The sequence below is a fragment of the Aphis gossypii genome, chromosome X (genome assembly GCF_020184175.1).
Source record: "Aphis gossypii isolate Hap1 chromosome X, ASM2018417v2, whole genome shotgun sequence".
NCBI lineage: Eukaryota > Metazoa > Arthropoda > Insecta > Hemiptera > Aphididae > Aphis > Aphis gossypii.
This window is the reverse complement of record NC_065533.1, coordinates 7001173-7020787: the sequence shown is the minus strand read 5'-3', so window position 1 is coordinate 7020787 and position 19615 is coordinate 7001173. Positions and strand designations below refer to the sequence as shown.

Below are 19615 nucleotides of genomic sequence, written 5' to 3'. Positions count from 1 at the left end.
TTGTGATTATTGAATAATAAAAACTTTTTTTTTTTTAATATTATAAATTAACTAAAAATTAAATTAAAAAGTTGCGTAAAAGTGTGATTAATTATATTACTTACATCTCATTAGTTTTCTTATTAACATATTTTTATTTCTAAATAAAATACATTTTTATATATTACCTAGGTATATAAAAAAAATAATTGAATTATACTTATTTTATTTTTGATTCGTATTTTTATTTAAATTATATTTTAAAATTAAACAAATAGTAATTAGTACAATGATGATACATAAATTTAATAATTTTATTTTTTAGAATTAATTCGTGGTATCCTATATAGAGGCACTACAGTAAAAAATTTAACATAATTAATTTTTTTTTTTAAATAAAAATCTAAAATGTAAACAAACAAATAAATAGTGAAATAAAATAATATTATAATAACTTCTAAATGTTTTTTTCTATAATTTGTTTTACTAATGCATAACAAATACTAATTCTGAATGCAAACTTAGATATATTGATCCTAAAAATAAGGTTTAAAGTCCTAGGCAGAAACAGTTTGTTTACGCATAAATGATTCTACGAATTGAATATGTTAAGTGAATGTAAATTATATGATAATAACATTGCTTATACATTTAGAGTCATATAGCCCATATAGGTAGGTACCTAGTATTTACATTTTTAAAAACTAGAAGATCAATACATTTTAGAATATAATAATTAATATGTATATATATTATGTTCTGTAAAATAAACATTTTTTTATTTACTTAGCATATTATAACAATTTATATAATTAGTATAAAATTAACTTTAGGGATACCATTATTTTGATTATAATTTTTGTACCATTTGTTCACTTAACATATTGAACGTATTCAATATTTACCTGATAATACATTTAATGATAGCTAGGTATCTCGAAATCATGCAGCTCTTTTAAGTGAATAATATATCATGTAATACTATAATAATTAATATTATAAAATATTCAAATTGAAAACGAGTATTTATAGAAACGTGATTGACGGGAATATATTTTGGATATAGCCATATAGGTATACAATTATAAACTCTAGTCAAATTCTGATAGTTAACATGCAACGGTATTAATCATTTATTAAAATAGAAATAGAGTTAGTATCAAAAAATATAAATTTATAGTAAATAATATGTAAACATGTATTAAAAATAATAACGATAATTTTTCATTTATACCATTGAAGATAATAGTAATGCTTCTCCATAACATCACAATATCGGTATCGGCCATTTCTTCGACAAAATTTTTCAATATTTTTGTTACACACATCAGTGAAGATAGAAAACAACAAAATGTTCAATAACATTTTTTGATAAAATTATACTGAACATTGCATACATTTTTTTTTTTTTTTTTTTGATAGCAAAGAAAACCATCGTATAGAATGGATCATATTATATCAATAGCTTAGTTTTAGTTTTGATAATTACTGTTTCTTAATTTAGTTCTTGTAGCTTATATTTTTTTATTGATATTTTGAAAAGTTAATAAGTAGATCATAGATTAATTATCAGTATTAATTTTCGATATTTGTATGACATTAAATCATCACAATACCTACTAGTTTTTTATTTATTATAATTTATAAGTATAACCATATTTATTGCGTAATAATTATTTATTGTGATTCAAATGATATATCTCGGAGAATATGAAAAAAAAAAGAATCGAAAACCAGTTAATAAGTATGGTATTTTTGAATTAAACTAGCGAACGTATTCCCAAATGGTTTTCAACCGAATATTTGTTTTAAAACTAATGTATTCGATGTTCCACATCGACTGATTATTTGAGGTTGGAATCAAATAATTCAACTGTAAAATATATTATTTTTAACTTGTATTTTCGATTTATTTTGAGTTTATATATTATGTATAGGTATGTATAATAGGCATCCATTTCCCCAACTGTTTTCGATTACTTATATGTGTTCAATAATGTTTTACGTTAGCTGAATGTTGTTTACGATTGAAATCAATTTATTCGATTGTAAAACAATTTTTTGACCATTGTTATTTGTATTATTTGGTGCTTTTCTAGAAAATAGAAGTTAAGCAATAAAAATAATTACAGTTATAAATATTTACAATTTACAAATACGATTTCGTGTTGAGTGCAGACTTATTTAATTCAAGTTAAGTAATTTTTAACCAAATTATTATTGCACAATTAAATTTAATAATTACAGGAATTTTTATATTTTTACATTCACTAAGCAAAAATTAATTAATTTTTATTTTATATGATAATTTATTTCACTGTAATCTCAACTAGCAAGTAGGCTTAAAACAAGACCCATATATTTATATCTTATGAATAATGAAATATATGTAATAATAAAATAAATGCAATAGTATAAGCTTATTATTATTAAACGATTTTTTTTATTATTATTTTAAAGAAAGAAAGGTTATATAGTATTCGTTTTTTAATGCACATTACAAAAAAAAATTAATATTGAGTTAGTTGTAGTGGAAAATCATTGAGTGAAAAAATGCCATTTTTAAAGTAGTTTGGTGCAACTTTATGATAGAACTAAAAGTATGTCATGGAACTTAAAAAAATGCATATCTATGAAAGACGAGTAAAAGCAATTTATTTCAGATATATTCTGAAAGTCTGTGTTATTATAAAAGTCCATTGCGGATACGTCGGTGATCGTACTCTCTTCATAACAATTTTATTGTTTTTTTAGCATACATTTATAGAAGACGAAAAAAAAATAAAACAAGAGATGCGTTATTCTATATTATACCTTATGATTAAACTTAATTTAAAATTAGAAATTAGAAAAATTGTATATATTTAAATTTGAATTTTTAAGTGTAATATTAAAATATTATGTAAGTACCTAATATTATTCAATATTTTTACTAAACAATACTATATCAGCAACTGTAAATATATTTATTTGTTTTAAAAAAGGCTAAAAATCATAATAAAATAATAGTTAAGTAACATTTATAATAAAAACTAAAGGAAAACACCATCTACAACTTTACTGATGACGAGATAATTGATTATTAATATAAAATTGAATATGTGAATATGTATACAACAAATTAATTTTAGGTATGGAAACTAATGTAGTAATAAGTCTTTATTTAAAAAAACTCGTATGATAGAAGAGTTAGATAAATAATTTTGAAAGGGGCAAATGAACGAGTATACTATGACTAGTGACAAAAAAGTTTATAAAAGTCAACAGAACTGGTAAATCAATTTAATCAGCTAGCAGTTTTGAAAATAAGACTAATACGTATTTTCAGATTGTCTGCGGTCACCAAGACTATGTAAATTCAAAGTTTGGAGAAACAAGGGAATGGTTGTGACTTTATGAAGTGTACACAAATTGTTCTAAATTCAAAAAGTAAAATAATAGAATTTACGTTGAACATGCCCAATAATTTTTGAATTCAAAGGAGTGCGTGGATCCTAAATAATGACAACATATTCAAATATTGTACAGACTAAAAACAGTTAAGAAGTTCGAGTTTAAATTCGGTAAAAATCTAGTGTTTTAAGAGTTATGCAACATTTTTTTTAATGTGTAGCCTAGGGCAGAGAGTTGGAAAAAAATAAAATTTTAATAATTATTTGTTCAACATCGTCACTAACGGCTCAACTTTATAATGTAATAAACTACAAAAGACCTGACCTAGGTTGTTAAAACCATATAGCCAGTCAGCCAAATACATATTATGTTTAAATTGATGTTATATTTCAGCTTAGTTCTTAACTTACTCCTAAAATTAAGTACTTCACTAAATTAATTCAACACATATTAAAAATATATAAATACAAAATGTGTAAATTAAAAATGACAAGGCATGTCACCTGGTACGCCGTGTCAAATTAACTTTTTATTATTTTTAAAAATGCAGGGAAATTGGTACAACTCTGCTGTTAATTAGAGTTAAGTGAATTAACATAGTAATGGATATCTTAAATTTAAATTCAATGATAATATATTATTGTATATTATGAAAAACAAATCTGAGCGGAGAAAAATTGTCAGGCTATATCACTAAATATATTTCATGATGTACCTTATAAAGTCATTTATTTTATTATTAAAATTAAATTTGTATGATAGTCACTCAAACGAACTATTAAGTTTTTGTATAACCTTCGCCCAAACAACCATCGCCCAAACCAATTTAATCCGTTAGCTGTTCACAAAAAAGATTTTGTTAGATGATTGCAACATAGGTATAAGTTTATTAATAGCAGTTATGACAAGTGTATGCCCTTCCTTTTGTGTATCGTCAGATTAACGTTTTACTAAAATTTAATCAAATAATACGAATTTTAAACATGACATGAACCAGGTTAACTTTATGCACGACAATACAATTGGTATAGCATCTATTCATCACTATAAAATATGTTGGGTGTGTAGTGTGTACTGTGTATTCATACATGACTATTAAGCTCGAGCACTACATAATTCGAATACCATAACAACGAACTTCGGTGAACTGCTGAAGAAATGGTATTGTTTGAGATATATTTTGCAAGAATAATCACCAATTATAATCAATTTAACTATCCCACTTGGATACGTTTTTAAGTCTCACAGTGATTTGCCGATTTATGTTTACTCTATAATCTGAATTATGGGTATAGTTTGCGTTAGAAATAACGTATAATATGATACTAAATTACTAAAATATAGTATTCATTAAGAATGAACTAACTTTGATTTATTAAATTTTCAAATCACAAAAAAAAAACTGATATTTTTCACTGTTTTATTTTTATCCTGCACTTTGGTATGAATACCTATCAAAAATGGCTCAAGTTCATATAGACCAATAGTTATCACTTAATTTTCATTTTATTTTGATGACTCTAAAATTACAGCAGTAGTTACTATCATACAACGATATCAGATATTTTCGTTATTTATTTGTCAGACTTTTTGGTCCATTTGATTTTGGGTCATGTTGGAGTTTAAAATATAAAGTTACGAGTAAATCAAATATCAATGTGATAACTTGGATTCAAATGCTCGTATTTTATTCCGTTAATATAATAATTGTTATAAAATAAATATTTGGACTAAAATTTCTCACCCAGTAAAGAAATAAAAGAAAAAAAAATTAAAATCTTTTAAAAAAAACCTATAGTTAGTTTTTTTATTCTTAGTTAGTTTCTAATTTGCAACTCAAGCAGTATTGTATTTCGTTCTAAAGCAAATAATCTAATTTCAAGTTTATTATATTGTAAAACGAAATATTTCAATGAATACAAATATAATTTAGTACGCAAAAAGCATTTCTTCTTTTGAACTTATTCAACCATAACGCTACGTCCTTTTTTATTAAAGGGATTCAGATTAACTATAGAAAGCTCATATATACTTAAAGTAGTGCTGGGAATTTGATGCCAAAAAAATTAATAAGATAACCTACACAAAATACCTTCATGGCCTAAAATCTTTAAACAATACACTTATAAAATTAGCTATAAACTATAATAATATTATGATTTATGATTAGTATAGATATATTATGTGTAAACACTATTGAAAATTGAAAGCGAATTGTACATAGCAATTATTTTATTATTTTGAGGATACTGAATTTGGTATATATTTTGTTTATTTTGTTTGAACAATGTAAATAAAAGTATTAAGTATCCATTTATAGTACGTATATATTATATTTATTTGTAGTACTGGTATCGAATTGGAATCGTATTAGTTGAAGTATATGGAATTTTAAATAAAAGTTATATTGATTTTAATTAATGTTTTTGTTGATAGAAGAGTATATATTGTATACAATTATACAATTTTTTTGTAAATTTATTTTTGAATTTTCAAATAAAAATGCCCTTAACAAATTTATTATATCCTTACTTTTAATGTAAAGTATATAAATAATAATAATATATAAAGTGAATATAAGTTGTAATGTTTCAAATTCTGAATAACATCAGATGTTTATCTCAAAGATAAAAATTAGTAGGTATATTTGAATGGTGCGTCATTGGTTTTCAATACTGTTTGTTTAATTATAATATATAGCTTATTGTGCTTTTTAAAAATAAAGTTAATATGAAAAATATTTACAATATTTTGCCTTCCACTCACCAAAAAAACATCTCCAAGTTACGACATTGATATAATATTAGTCATGTACCCATGTAAGTATTTATACATAACGGCATAGTTTTCATAAAATATTTTAACAGCTAAAAAATAAAAAATATATTAAAATAGCTCATTAAAAATAGCTGCAGAGTTACGAATTATTATTAATCAGTGAAAAATCATTAATAAAAATATTTAAAAAAGTTAGATTAAGTTAGGTTTTTTTTTAAGAATGAAATGATGACGACCCGGGAACTGCTTTCGCATTACCGCTGGGACGCCACCATCGTTTATTGACAAGAAAACCAATACAATTCGTGATATCTGAATTTATAATAAAATTAAATTTACAATAACACAAGAGGCTTTATCCTCTGCTTTCACTTTCGGTCCACAATAACTAACTAAGCTATAACTATTTATCTTCTTTCTTGTTCCCGCTATTGATAAATACCACCACTGAGATAAGAAAGTATGAAACTGTTCTGTACGCAGCGGCAGTCAGTATATACTATATTATAGGTTCTTCTTTGTACCGCTTTAAGTTTTTTCTATACAGGTTCTCCCATGCTCGTGGACCAACAAGAGCTCCATACAGTACTCTAGACATGGCTGTGATGGAGAACAGTTTTCACCTAAGTTCTTTTGCTACTCCTATATTGGGTAATATATATTCCAGTTTTCTTATAATGTCCAAGGTTTTCTTTAAAGTCTCAATGGCGTGATCTTGAAAAAGCAGCTTTTAGTCCATAGGGAAGCCTAGATACTTAACGATTTTTTATTTTTTCGAGTCGATAGTTGAGTTTCCACATCTGACCTGAATTTCATTCCTGGTGTACCTACTTGTAAAGATAATCCTTTCAGTATTTTGTTCTGCTAGTATAAAAACTAAATTGCTTAAATAGATAATTTCTATAATACATCTTAATTTTAATTGAGTGGTTTAACATGTAATTTTGGGAAACATGAGGAATATAAAATAATTGATAATTTTGAATATTATGGTTAATTACTTTAAACAGCTTAAACTATATTAGGCTCATCAAACATAAGTCGACAGCTTCATTATTCAATAGTTCAAAGAAAATAAGCCGTAGTTAGTGTTGTACGCGTTTTTATCAGCAATTAAAATAGTGTGTAAATTAGCACCTAATAGAAAAATACATAATAATTAAAGAATATTATGTTAAACAAGAGTGTAGAAAAGTAATATACCTTAGGGACTACTACAGTAGTTACAAGTTTAGGGCTGATATAAAAATTTGAAATTTGAAAAAATTAGGTCCGCTGTGATAAAAAAAAAAAGAATTACGTTATGATAAAGGGGGTCCTATTTGTACAGAAAAAAATATCTCATAATTACTAAAATAAAAAAAAATTACTCGCATTTTAATACTTTACGTCTGATAATAAGATTCGCTTTTTAACACATTTAACCCGATATTTGGGTACGCTTTTTAACACATGATCTACGTCTGATAATAAGTTAGTTTTTCAACACATTACTCCTGATAATATGATTCACTTTTTAACACAATAAGCCTGATAATATGATTCAAATTTTAATACATTAAAACCAATTTTTGGGTACGCTTTTTAACACATACTTACGCCTGATAATAAGATAAGTTTTTTAATACACATGCTTGATATATGATTCGCTTTTTAACATATTAAAAAAAAAAAAATCTTTAATAGTAATTTCTACTAAGCAACATATATTTTAAATTTGTTCATGTTATGTTATCGGAATTCAAAAATCTAATTTATTTTAAACTTTAAAAGTAATAATATCATAAAAAAATATTCACATTATGAAATATATTCTAGGAAAATTATTTTTCTTTTCAATACCGATTTCATTAAGCAATTAATTATATTACCTTATGATTAATTTAAAAATAAATGTAAAAAATTTCTATGACACTTCAGATATTAAATTGAATAAATAATAATTTTTTTCTTACCCTTAATCCCTCCCCAAAAAACAAAAAAAAAATTAATAAGATGTGAATATCTTATAATTGTAAAATATATATAGTTATATATAAGACTTATACAATTTGGAGAACGACTCTTTCGCTGAAATCGAATGTAAACAAATTTACACTGAGAATTTTTACGTCAATAAAAGAAACAAAAAACAAAAATAATAAGAGTATTAATAAAAACATCTAGTGTATGACGGATGTGTTATTTTATAGATTTAATAAATGAAAACTAGTCTACTCGTAACAAGACGGAAACAATTGTAGTTGAACTAGTATTTAAGTAATAAAAAATCAAATTATATTAATCCATGGTGTGTGACGTGTGTCACGAATTTTATTCGTATTGAATAATCAAAAACGAATCATTAAAATTATATTTATTTGATTTTTCTGAATAATTATATTCCCATATTGCATTATAGAGATGGATACGCATGATTTTTTTCGATGTTGTCATTGTGAATTATTAACGCAAGAGAGCAAATGATTTTTTAATTGTCCTAGTTTTATTAGGGGAGCAAAATGCATGCGTGTTTGGTTTAAATTGTAATTTAATTTAAAAAATATTATTTTGTTTCTGATTGTACGCGTTGCATTGGAAGTGGTACGTTTTAACGAATAATTAATGCTGCTCGTTGTGAATAAGTTGTTAGATGGGAGGGGAGGTAAAATTAAAATCGACGGTTTTTTACCTCGTTCAACAGACGCGTATAGCGCGCATATACTCATAAATAATAACGTGAAATGGATTACAACAGATATATGGTTACTGTAAATTTTATGCTTGAGCATAGAACTACACTCGTCACGCGACAGACACTCATTTGCAAACATGAAATAATAGGGTCTTCTATCGATGGTGCTTGAGAAATTAAAAAGAAACAATAAGTATTATTGCTCAACTCAGAAATGCGTGTGACTTGTTTCTGAAATGTTTGAATTGATTTTTGGTTTGCTTTAAAAGGTACAGAGATAGATTAATTATTTTATATTAGGTATATCGAGTTATAATAGGTTTCAGTAATTATTAAAATCAGAATAATTAGATACAATAATAGTCAGGAAACTCAGTTTAATGAATAACAACTAAATCAAATTATTGGTTTACTCTGATAGTCTTAATTTGAGCGTGTTTTAATAAAACATGTTTGTTTTAAGCATACGTCATACGGTTGTTACTTTGTGAGATATCATTAATTTTAGACTTATATAATGATAAATGAAGAATTGTATTTGTATGAACGTATTAAAGTATTAAAGTTTTATTTCAATATTATTATAACACACATTTTGACGATACAAATTTGAGCCTATAGATTATACTTTATATTGTGTATCCGATATTTAGCTGTATAGAATATTTAAGCGAATAACAACTTTGTTAGTACGTTATCTATATGGTATTGTACACTTATGAGCTTAATGCGCTATGCATGTAAACAAACGGATGTCTGATTAAATACAGCTAATAAGTAATACATAGATAGATATCTATACTCAATAAATCTGTGGTATAATAATAACGATAATAATTAATCTTAGTTGCAAAATACATACCATATTAATTTCTATTGTCTTTAAAAAAAATAAAATAATAAAATAATATGTAAATGCATTAAGTTCGTAGTTTAATTCTGAGTTATTAAAATACATTTTAACATACTCGTATTTTGTTGTTAGGCACTGATAATTTGTTTGATAATTATGTAATTATTATGTTTCGTATTTATTTATTTTACTTGAAACATCCGAATTTAGAGAAAATTGATACTTTCAACAAAAAAAAAAATAATAATAATAATAAAAACAATTATATATTCATTTTCGATTCAAAAAAATATTTCCATCACTGTGCAACAACAGACGGTCACAACAACATTTTAGGTCATATTATAAATATTAAGGCTTAATTTTTAATTACAAAATGTGTAGTGCACTAGATTGAAAAAACACATACGAGTATGAGTACATACTTACTGACCCAGGACGTAGGTATCTGAATGCTTCAAATACATATTTTATTTATAAATATACGTGGTGTAGTGTTGTTTCAATTAATTAAATTTAAAAAATCGATTTTTGTTTAACTATAAATAATATGATTTAATAATAACAAAGTTCTGCATAGTTAATATAATATAGGAAAATAATGGATAGGAATTTTGGTATGAATATGATACATAATATTATTTTTAAATTAAAATATAATTTAACATTTCTGTACTTTAATAAGTCACGAAAACTTCCAAATACAACATACAATTTTAATAAGAGCCAATGTACAAAGAATGGCAAAGTTTCATACTGTTTATGTTAACACAGGAACACAAGGTAGTGGTGTGTCGATATGTTTTGATATATAATTTTAAAAGCTATTATATAAACAAGATTCTTAATGGAGTTTATTTGAAATAAGGTTTGAAACTTTATGTAATAGTTAAGAAGTCAATTATTAGTTTTGTTTATGTTTAGAGGAAAAAGTAAGATTTCTTAAAAACAAAAATTAGACAAAATAGTATAGCTTTTCTGTACAGTATTTGTCGAGTCGATTACTGTAATGTTTACGTTCAGTTTGAATTAATTTTAGTAAAATAATTCTAAGAAGAGGTGGTCTGCCAGACTATATTATCAATAAGACGTATATTCAATAATATTTATATTAGTATTAATGTATGTAATTTAGTTTACTATAAGTATCACCAGTTTTAAAATGATTGTATGTTTTACAAAATAAGAAATATTTCCACGCCTGCGATGTCCTTTAAAACACCCATCAAATAATAGTTCTTAAATCTTAAGCACCGAACCACCTACCCACCAGTACTAATAAAAAAATATGTATTTATTAATTTACTTGAGACATTTTTAACAAACCAAAACTAACTATAACGACCCAAATCTTATTGTTATTTAAGCTAAAATACTTAATTTTAATTTTGTTTTATGTTTTTACTATAGAGACAAATAGTCAGGGGTTTGAAATTTTCTTGTTGATGGTTTAAAAAGAGGCACATAGCCACATACTACATTAGCAGTATACCTAAATAGTTACATTACAAACACTTAAGGTTATTAATTATAATCGGTTTTTTTTTATTATTATTATTATTAGTGAGTTATTACTTTGTTACTTTATTTATTTAATAGGTTCATAAGGATAAGATAATAGTTAAATTACTAAATTTTACATGAAGTATTTCATTATTTATATAACTATTAATATATAGATAGTTATTTTTTTAATTAAAACATTTTAATATAAATATAGGTACATAATTTTAAGTGTTATATATATGTACATTGTACATCGATACTTTTTGTTAGAAACCAGAAGTCGAGAATATTTATTAGTAACGTTTTAAATGTATGGATCTATTTAAATGCAATTTATATTCAATTATTCAACCTTTATTTCTCCAACAGTCGGTTTAGTTTAGTTTAACCTATGAAAAACCGTTCCGCAGTTGCAGATAATGGTGAAAAAGTACATACTTATTTATATGCAATTCATGCATTTAGAAAAGTCCACATATAACTTATTGATTGGCGGTTACCAAGTGCTCACCTATTTAAAATAACAGCCATAACCGTGCTTCACGCCGAACTTTTGGTGGTTTTGAAAACCACAAAATTCATCTTTAAGCCGCCTCTGCACGATTGTGGTTTTCTTTTATGTTCAAAAGTCTTTTAGTTTTATTGATAAAGTTTGTTGTAATACCCGGTAATGTTTTATTAGAATTAAATAATGTCTTACACCGTTTCAAGATAAATCACATTGCTTTGAGTAATGACATATATGTGAATATAGCATCGATTATATCTGAGAAAACTTGTGTGAAATTCACCAACTGCTTTCGTTAAAATTGAAAATATAACATTATAGTTTTATTGTAATACAAAATATATAGGTATATTATGTTTTTGTTTGATAACATTTAAATAAAGAAAAAAATTAAATATTCCAATAACGTTTTGGTTTTTACAGAAATATAATTTCTAGAGGTATTTTCATTATTATTACTATACCTTTTTTTTATTCAATTTGTAATTTTTGTTTCAAGAATATAATATATATTTAAAATATATTTATTTTGTATACAATTTTGTTCTAATTGACAAATATTATAATCAGTTTGAATTATTGAGATAATAATCAACTACAAACATCAGTGTATTAGACATAAGTATAGTACGTTTTTGTTGAATTTTTGTAAGAAAAAATTAAAAATTGTATGTTTTTTTTTATAAAAACTTAAAATTTAAATACAAAATAGTTATTTGTAATACATCTAATATATATATATATATATATATATATATATATTTATTTGTAACATTTATTAGAATATATGTATAATCTATAGTAACGGTTACAATAAGCATATGTGCATAAAAAAGAGAAAATAATAAACATGATAAAAGCCTGAGGAAAGTAGCTACCCAGCAGTAAAACTGAGAAATACTAAGATATAATAAGAATAATTCAAACATTTTCCAAGGGAATTGAGAACTACGGTAAAGTCGTGATAACAATAATGAAAATAAACCATTGTGCTAGAAAAATTGAAATACGATTCACAACATAGCAAGATTCATTTTACTGATCAGAATTATGTTAATAACGGATGACTATTGAGATTTCCTTCAAATTTTTCTACAAGGAATAGTTGTATAAAAAAAAAAAAAAAAAAAAATAGCTATTTATATCGTTTTTATAATTCATACTCAGTTTATAATTCGTAGAATATTTTCGTAGAATGTTTTTACTACATAAATAACAAATAAAGTAATGCCATTCCTAAAAATATATATAAAAATGTACATACTCGTACTTTGACAAAATAAAAAAATATCTCCTATAACATATTTTACAAAAATCAAAATTTTCAATTTTTGTAAATAGCTCAGAATAACCAAAAATCTTTTAACACATCGTATCTAAAAAACACTTATCTAAATACATTTTTGGTTCAAATTTAATTTAACTACGATATTGATAAGTTTTAAATTTAAACATAAAAACAAATTCGATTTTGTCAACAATTGGTTTTGCACGGTAAATCACCGTGTATGTATTGTCGAAAATGTATTGGTACTCATAATATATAACCACAACTATGCTATTTGTTTTATAATCAAAAATCACAAATCGTACTGAAAATATGAAGTAACTATGTGATTGTCACCTAGTAATAATATAATATAATATGATGGATGTAGCTATGTAGTGTGTACACAACGTGAATGCCTCGAATGTTAAAATAAATAAACAAATACGATGTACCTATTCCAACTGATACTATTTACCTCTCTACGACGGTGTTGTTTGTATTTTCGCATGTTTGGTTATTATTATTTGAATAATAACGACTTGCTTATCGGTGCTTTATTATGAGTTAGCTGCATATATACATATATTATAGTAAGTTATGGCATGAAGGGTGGATGGATGTTTTGTGGGTATATTTTCTCAAAATAAGTAATAAGTATAATAACGAACCATATAATGAAGCCGCTTATATTATATATAATATTATAATATTATTGGTTTCAGCTTAACCGTTTGCCGCAATCCAGTGCCTTATAATTAATTTGCGTAGCCCATTGTGTACAATAAATATTGCCAACAATATTTTGCTAGAACAATGCATGGAAAAATATATTTGTGCCTGCATTTTAATAATGTTCATTATACACAGATAATTCAAATTAAACATGTTAGTTAATTGTTCAGCAAGTATCATGTATTTATATTTTTAAATTTGCATGATCAATATTTTTTCTCAACCAGCCAGTTAGTCAAGAATATTATAAATAATAATAAGAGCAATATAAGTACCTCTTACCTATGGTGAATTACCAATTTAATATCTTTATTTATTTATTCAATAATACATAATCTGGCAGGACCCAATTTAAAATAGGTATGTTAAAACTTTTTGCAAACGATCTAAATTGAAGTAAACTAAAATTAAAAAATTATAAAATAATAAAATCATTTGTATAATTTTAATAATTAACATCAATAATAACAATAAATTAAATTAGGAATCATTATTTAAACAATCGGTCCATTTGAATATTAGTTTTTAATTAACATGTATTACCATAAAAATTAAAAACAGAACGGAAACGGAAAACTAATATAAAATAATAACATAGGATTTACATTTGAATGATAAAGTAAAAATGTAGAGTCCGCATTGGCGTTTTGACATCTTCCGTTCGCCGTCTTAGTGACTCGTTGGAAGACTATTTTCAATGTTCAATCAAATAATAGAATATTATTATTATCAGTCTCGTCAAGGATATAATAAATAAAACTACCGGGGATTGAATCCTAGCTAATGTCATCAAAATCAGCTAAAAAAATATGACAATTATCAGTACATAAAGTTCAATATCATTAACAACAAATATAGAATGCAAAAGTAACATAAGAAACGATAATTACTGTTAAACAAGATAGGGCAAACCGAAATTTAGACAGTAGAAACAAGATTCTATTCTAGACTTCTTGAGAAGAAGAATATGAGACCAAAACTGAATGACACATAATGCATATATTGTTGTTACAAAAGATAACAAAAGGTAGTAAAAGTATCTGTTTTCGAAAACCATGTCGATCCTCCATAAGAATACAACTTTAAATTAATATAGTTGTGTAGTATTTAACTGTTGTGAACTTGCTATAATTACATTAGGAGTTATCGATCCAATCATTCCTATTTCGAAAAACTTTCAAAATTTGTTGAACACTGTTTCATCGGTAGACACACTTCAAAACGTCTTGCTGACGTGAACTAGTGTTAACCCTTGTTGAGACAATTTTTTTTTATGTTTCAAAAGATTTATTAAACATTATCACATCGTTTTCAATATCTGAAGGATAGATTTATCCTATCGTTGCTGCTCATAACTTTCAGGTCACTTTCATAGGTCATCAAATTTTTATAGTTATTTCAAAGTTAATTATTTATCTGTAAGAACAGTACTAAATGTAATGCTTTATTGCTGTTTAATTGCCACCTCGTACGTAAGTACGAATGTTCAGTAATCAAGATTAATTATTCGCTACTGTCTCAATAGTGAAACGAGTCAAAAATATTATGTTGTGGCCTACGAAATGTTTGCAATACACACGATTCATAGAAACCCGGTTTGATAAGGGGTAGTGAAAAAATTGTCATCAATATGGTAGAGGGAAGGTTATAGTTCCTAATCACCCGCTACAGACGCTCAAATCAAAGAACTTAGTCATTTTTGGCATTTAAAATTTTTTCGGGGGCGACGACGACCCGTTTACACGTTTTATTCCGACAAAATATAATAACAGATAGCTTTTATTGTCATTACTCTGATTGTGGATGATCACACGCGTCTACAAGCCTGACGGTGGAGATTAGTCTGACTCGTAGTTGCCGTCGCGACTCTTCAAGGACCTCCCGACGTACAATTGTTGTGCCAACAATCTGACGCACTTCGGGTCGGTTAGGCTCGAAACGCTTGCCGGCAGATTTTCAGGGTACGCTCTGAAGCTCTGACCTTTTGAACGACGATCCGCCGGTCGAGTTTCACCACCAGTAAACCTGTCGTCATTGCACCGACCAAGGTGCCCGGAAAACACGACTTTGCAGTCGTCGGTTGCATTGCGAACCTTACCGCGGTTGTGGTTTCCTCCGGTGCAGAAGTCAGTGGCATTCAACGCGGACGGTCGGCGAATCGGTTTGGACATCCGTTGTATCCGTGAACGGTCCGATGGTGACTCGTCAAAGGCAGTCAGCCGTTCTTCACTCGACGTATTGACGTTCCCGTGGCCGGCGCTCTGCCGTGTCGCGTACGACTGAGAGCACTCGTGTTGATTTTTAATCGTGCAACCATCATGACCGCCACCGTCATCCTGTGCTGACGGTTGTTGTTGTTTTTCTTCTGAAAGCATGTCTTATTATTATTATTATCAATGCAATACGACGAGTTGAATTTGGAGATGTTTTATTATCAAGAAATGTGTGCAATTTAGTTTCTACAAAGTTAAAAAATATTTAAAAAATATATTTTATTAGTTTGACTTTATAATTATTCTTATAAGTTCAATAATTTACTAAATATATAAATGTTTTAATTTTTTTTCAAACTTGATTCTTTAATTAATAACATTTTGCATTCAGTAGAACCAATTTTATCTTATTGAACTTTATATTAGATTTTTTTGATATAATTTTTATCAAACTTAAAGGTAATAATATTATCTAGGAAATCTCATTGGCTTTTATTTTATACCAATTTAAGTTTAAAAGTGAGCTATGATCGTTTTAAAATGTGTGATGTTTACTCAGATATACTCATATATATAAATTTGATAATTCAATTTACTTTAGTATAAAAGTTAACAACAGAAAATTGGTTTTGCTGAAATCAAATTTTGTCACGTTGAACTTTTATAAGAAGACAAAGAATGTACATGTATGTTTGACATTCTCTAACAATGTATGAACTCATGTTATAGGTATCTTTTTTTTTCTTATAGTTTTTATTCTACAAATACTAATAATACTTATTTAATTAATTACATAATACTATACTTTTATCATCAGTTTCTGTAACATCGTTTGTTTTCGTTGGAATTATATCGTTTATAACAGACTGTACTACTTTTATCATGAAATCGCCAGGATAAAGTATATCATAAGCATTAAATGCTATTTTGTCGAGTTCTGTTTGTGTCTTAACTTGAGTATCAATTTTTCGATCAGAACACTCTTCTGCGCCAAGTCTCATCTCTCCAGTCAATAAACTAGCATCATTCCATACGAATACTTCGGAAATATTTCGGTTTTGTTGTTCTATGTTCATTACATTGCATACAACTGAAGTTTTTTCGCTTTCTTTTAATCTATCTGATCTATTAATAATAACAATAATAATACATTTATTTAGTGTTAGGATAATGTATACAAAGCAATTGACTAAGTAAATGACTAAAAAATGGTTTATAATAATTATTATGATAATATGATATTATCTAGTCGATGTTCATATTATAGTTCAACTTAAATATAATTAATAGGTTGGTCAATCGGTAACGCTGTCTTGTACAATGGCTATCGAGTGGGTCACTATTATGAGCACGTTAAATTTGAATTCAATAATATATCATTGTATACGAAAAACAATTTTGTGTAGAAATCTTATATCACTAAGTATATTTATATATTTTTTTGTATAGCTAATATAGTGACTTATTTATTTTATTAAAATTATTATTCAGTTCATATAACTTTTTAAGAAAATATTGCTTTTATTATTTTTTTTTGTCATTCAATTATAAAATTTAGTCTTAAGAAATGGAAATGATTCAAATTATTCGAACATTATTCTTATAAATACCTTTATAAAATATAATAAGTCGTTATATTTTTATTAAAAAAAATTAAAATACGAATACATACAAAGTATAATAGGTTTTAGATTTTTTTTATAACTTCATTTCACACTATAAATACTTTATAATACAAAAAGCAAAATATTTTGTGAAAATAACATTAGGCTGCATTTGTTTTTATTATCTAAAAGTACATTAATACTAAATCAATACGTATATTAAAATAATATATAAATGTGTCGATAAGTCATATTATATCTTACACATAAATACATAATTTAGGGCATTTATAAAATGATATAGCCAAATTACTTTTTCTTAGAAACCCGGCTGTTGCCAGAAACAACTGATCTTTTGATTTCGCTCACGTCACTGTCGATTATATATCAAAAACACATATTAAAAATCATAATCGTACTCTTTAATATACATCTTACTAAAAGAAAGTCTTACTCTTTCACTGTGATATTTTTTGGGGCATTTGGAGGTTTTAAATTGTCTGTGCTTAGTGTGACCAATTGTAACTTAATACCCGCTAGTGCCCTTTCCCATTCAACGTCCGTGGCATGAGGACCACTCTTAGGGATTTTTATTTTTGATGATAATGACCAATTATACATGGGTTCATCTGAAAAGGCATAATAACACTGAACACCCACATTTGGTATTACTTGATATGAAGCATATTGGCATTTATTGTTGGACATTGCTGTGCTAATTGTTGGATAAGTTTCCGCAATATCGTATTCATTATCTCCAATACACGTCGCAGTTCCTTCTTTATTTAAGAATTTCTTCGCCATTTCGATCACCTGTGGACATTTCATACTTTGAGTATTAAATATACGACTTACGATTCATTTTACTCCATTTTCTAAAGGATCAATCGTATCAGGAGGAGGATCTTTAAATGGACAGATTGGATCTGTATATTGCAATGCCAAAGTCATAAGTTTTATGTATTCATTTCGCACTGTTTTATTTTTATTCTGTTCCAACACTTTCAACCAACTTGATAATACACTAGCATCTAAAATATTATTATATTAGTGAATAAAAAGTACCTATAATTTATACAAGTCATGTTCAATTTTTCAATTTATATTTGGAAGTTAGATTGGAACCATACAATTAATGAACTGAATATTAAAACCTAAACAACGAGGTTTATTAATTGGGTAGATATTACTTCTGCATATGCATTACTCATGATTACTCCATAATTACTTTATTCCCCGTTTTTTAATAATAAGTTTGAGAGTCAATAGCGTTTTTATATAATAAATTTAGCTGATTTTTAAATTTTATTCATTTAAACATATACAAAAACGAGGAATATTGTATTATAAAAGTAAAAAGGCTGAATACTTAAAGTATATATGTACTTAACTATTAACTATATAGTTGAGAAGACTTGATTTATTTTAACTTCAAAAAAAGTTGCAAGATCAATATTAAAACCAGTATTTAATTATGAGTTTATCAGTAAAAATAACACCTGTTCTAGTATCATTATAATATAATTTACCTCCGATATCATTACGTTTTAAAATTAATTGCTTAACTAAATCGTAAAAGAAAAAAAATGTGACGTCTTCGTCATCTGTTGGATTGTGTTTTCTTGTTGATGTTTTATCATTGGTTTCACTGATGGAAGTCATACTGTAACTTTAAAACCCAACATAAAAGTGGGAATAATTTTTTATAAATATACAAAATTAAATAAAACACAACTCATTAACAATACAAAAGTTATAAAATAAAAAAAAATAATTTAATGTTTTTATTAAAATATAGTGTTGCTAAATGCAAAAATATATTTTTAAAGCCAAATAACACAGTATTATAGTCATCATGATAATAAGGTATTATATAATAATAACCGACACGCGTAAATAAAAGAAAATATAAACTCGCATTTCGTGATATTATATGTTTATTATACGAGTACTTCAATAATAAGAATTTATAAAATACTAGCTGTAACCGTGCACTTGGTTGCTCGTAAAAACTATTGTACGGATTATTTTTAATTTTATTCACTTTTTTTGCACACCATAATCAATTTCACCACTTTATTATTACAACTAATTATTATTATTAA

The 19615-nt window shown here is 25.9% G+C and overlaps 1 protein-coding gene across 2 annotated transcripts; it reads right to left on the bottom strand.

Annotated features, from left to right (window-relative positions):
- Positions 1–14206: 14206 nt before the first annotated feature.
- LOC114132101 (uncharacterized) lies at positions 14207–19291 on the bottom strand. Of its 2 annotated transcripts, none has more exons than XM_050205965.1 (6): positions 19040–19291; positions 18378–18541; positions 17965–18323; positions 17824–17883; positions 16712–17031; positions 14207–16055 (listed from the first exon to the last, which is right to left on the bottom strand). In XM_050205965.1, exons 1-6 carry the CDS (start codon positions 19170–19172, stop codon positions 15532–15534), a joined length of 1560 nt encoding a protein of 519 aa, XP_050061922.1. In that variant the 5' UTR covers positions 19173–19291; the 3' UTR covers positions 14207–15531. The 2 variants fall into 2 exon arrangements, with proteins under 2 accessions (XP_050061922.1, XP_027853293.2); XM_027997492.2 differs by having other exon boundaries at positions 14209–16058; positions 19040–19289.
- Positions 19292–19615: the final 324 nt, after the last annotated feature.

Excerpts from the sequence above, each read along its gene's own strand:
- LOC114132101 (XM_027997492.2), bottom strand. The coding sequence starts at position 19,172 with ATGACTTCCATCAGTGAAACCAATGATAAAACATCAACAAGAAAACAC. Across the intron at positions 18,324-18,377 it reads TTGATCCTTTAGAAAATGGA|GTGATCGAAATGGCGAAGAA; the intron begins GTAAAATGAATC and ends AAATGTCCACAG. Across the intron at positions 17,032-17,823 it reads AGCCGGGTTTCTAAGAAAAA|ATCAGATAGATTAAAAGAAA; the intron begins GTAATTTGGCTA and ends TATTATTAATAG.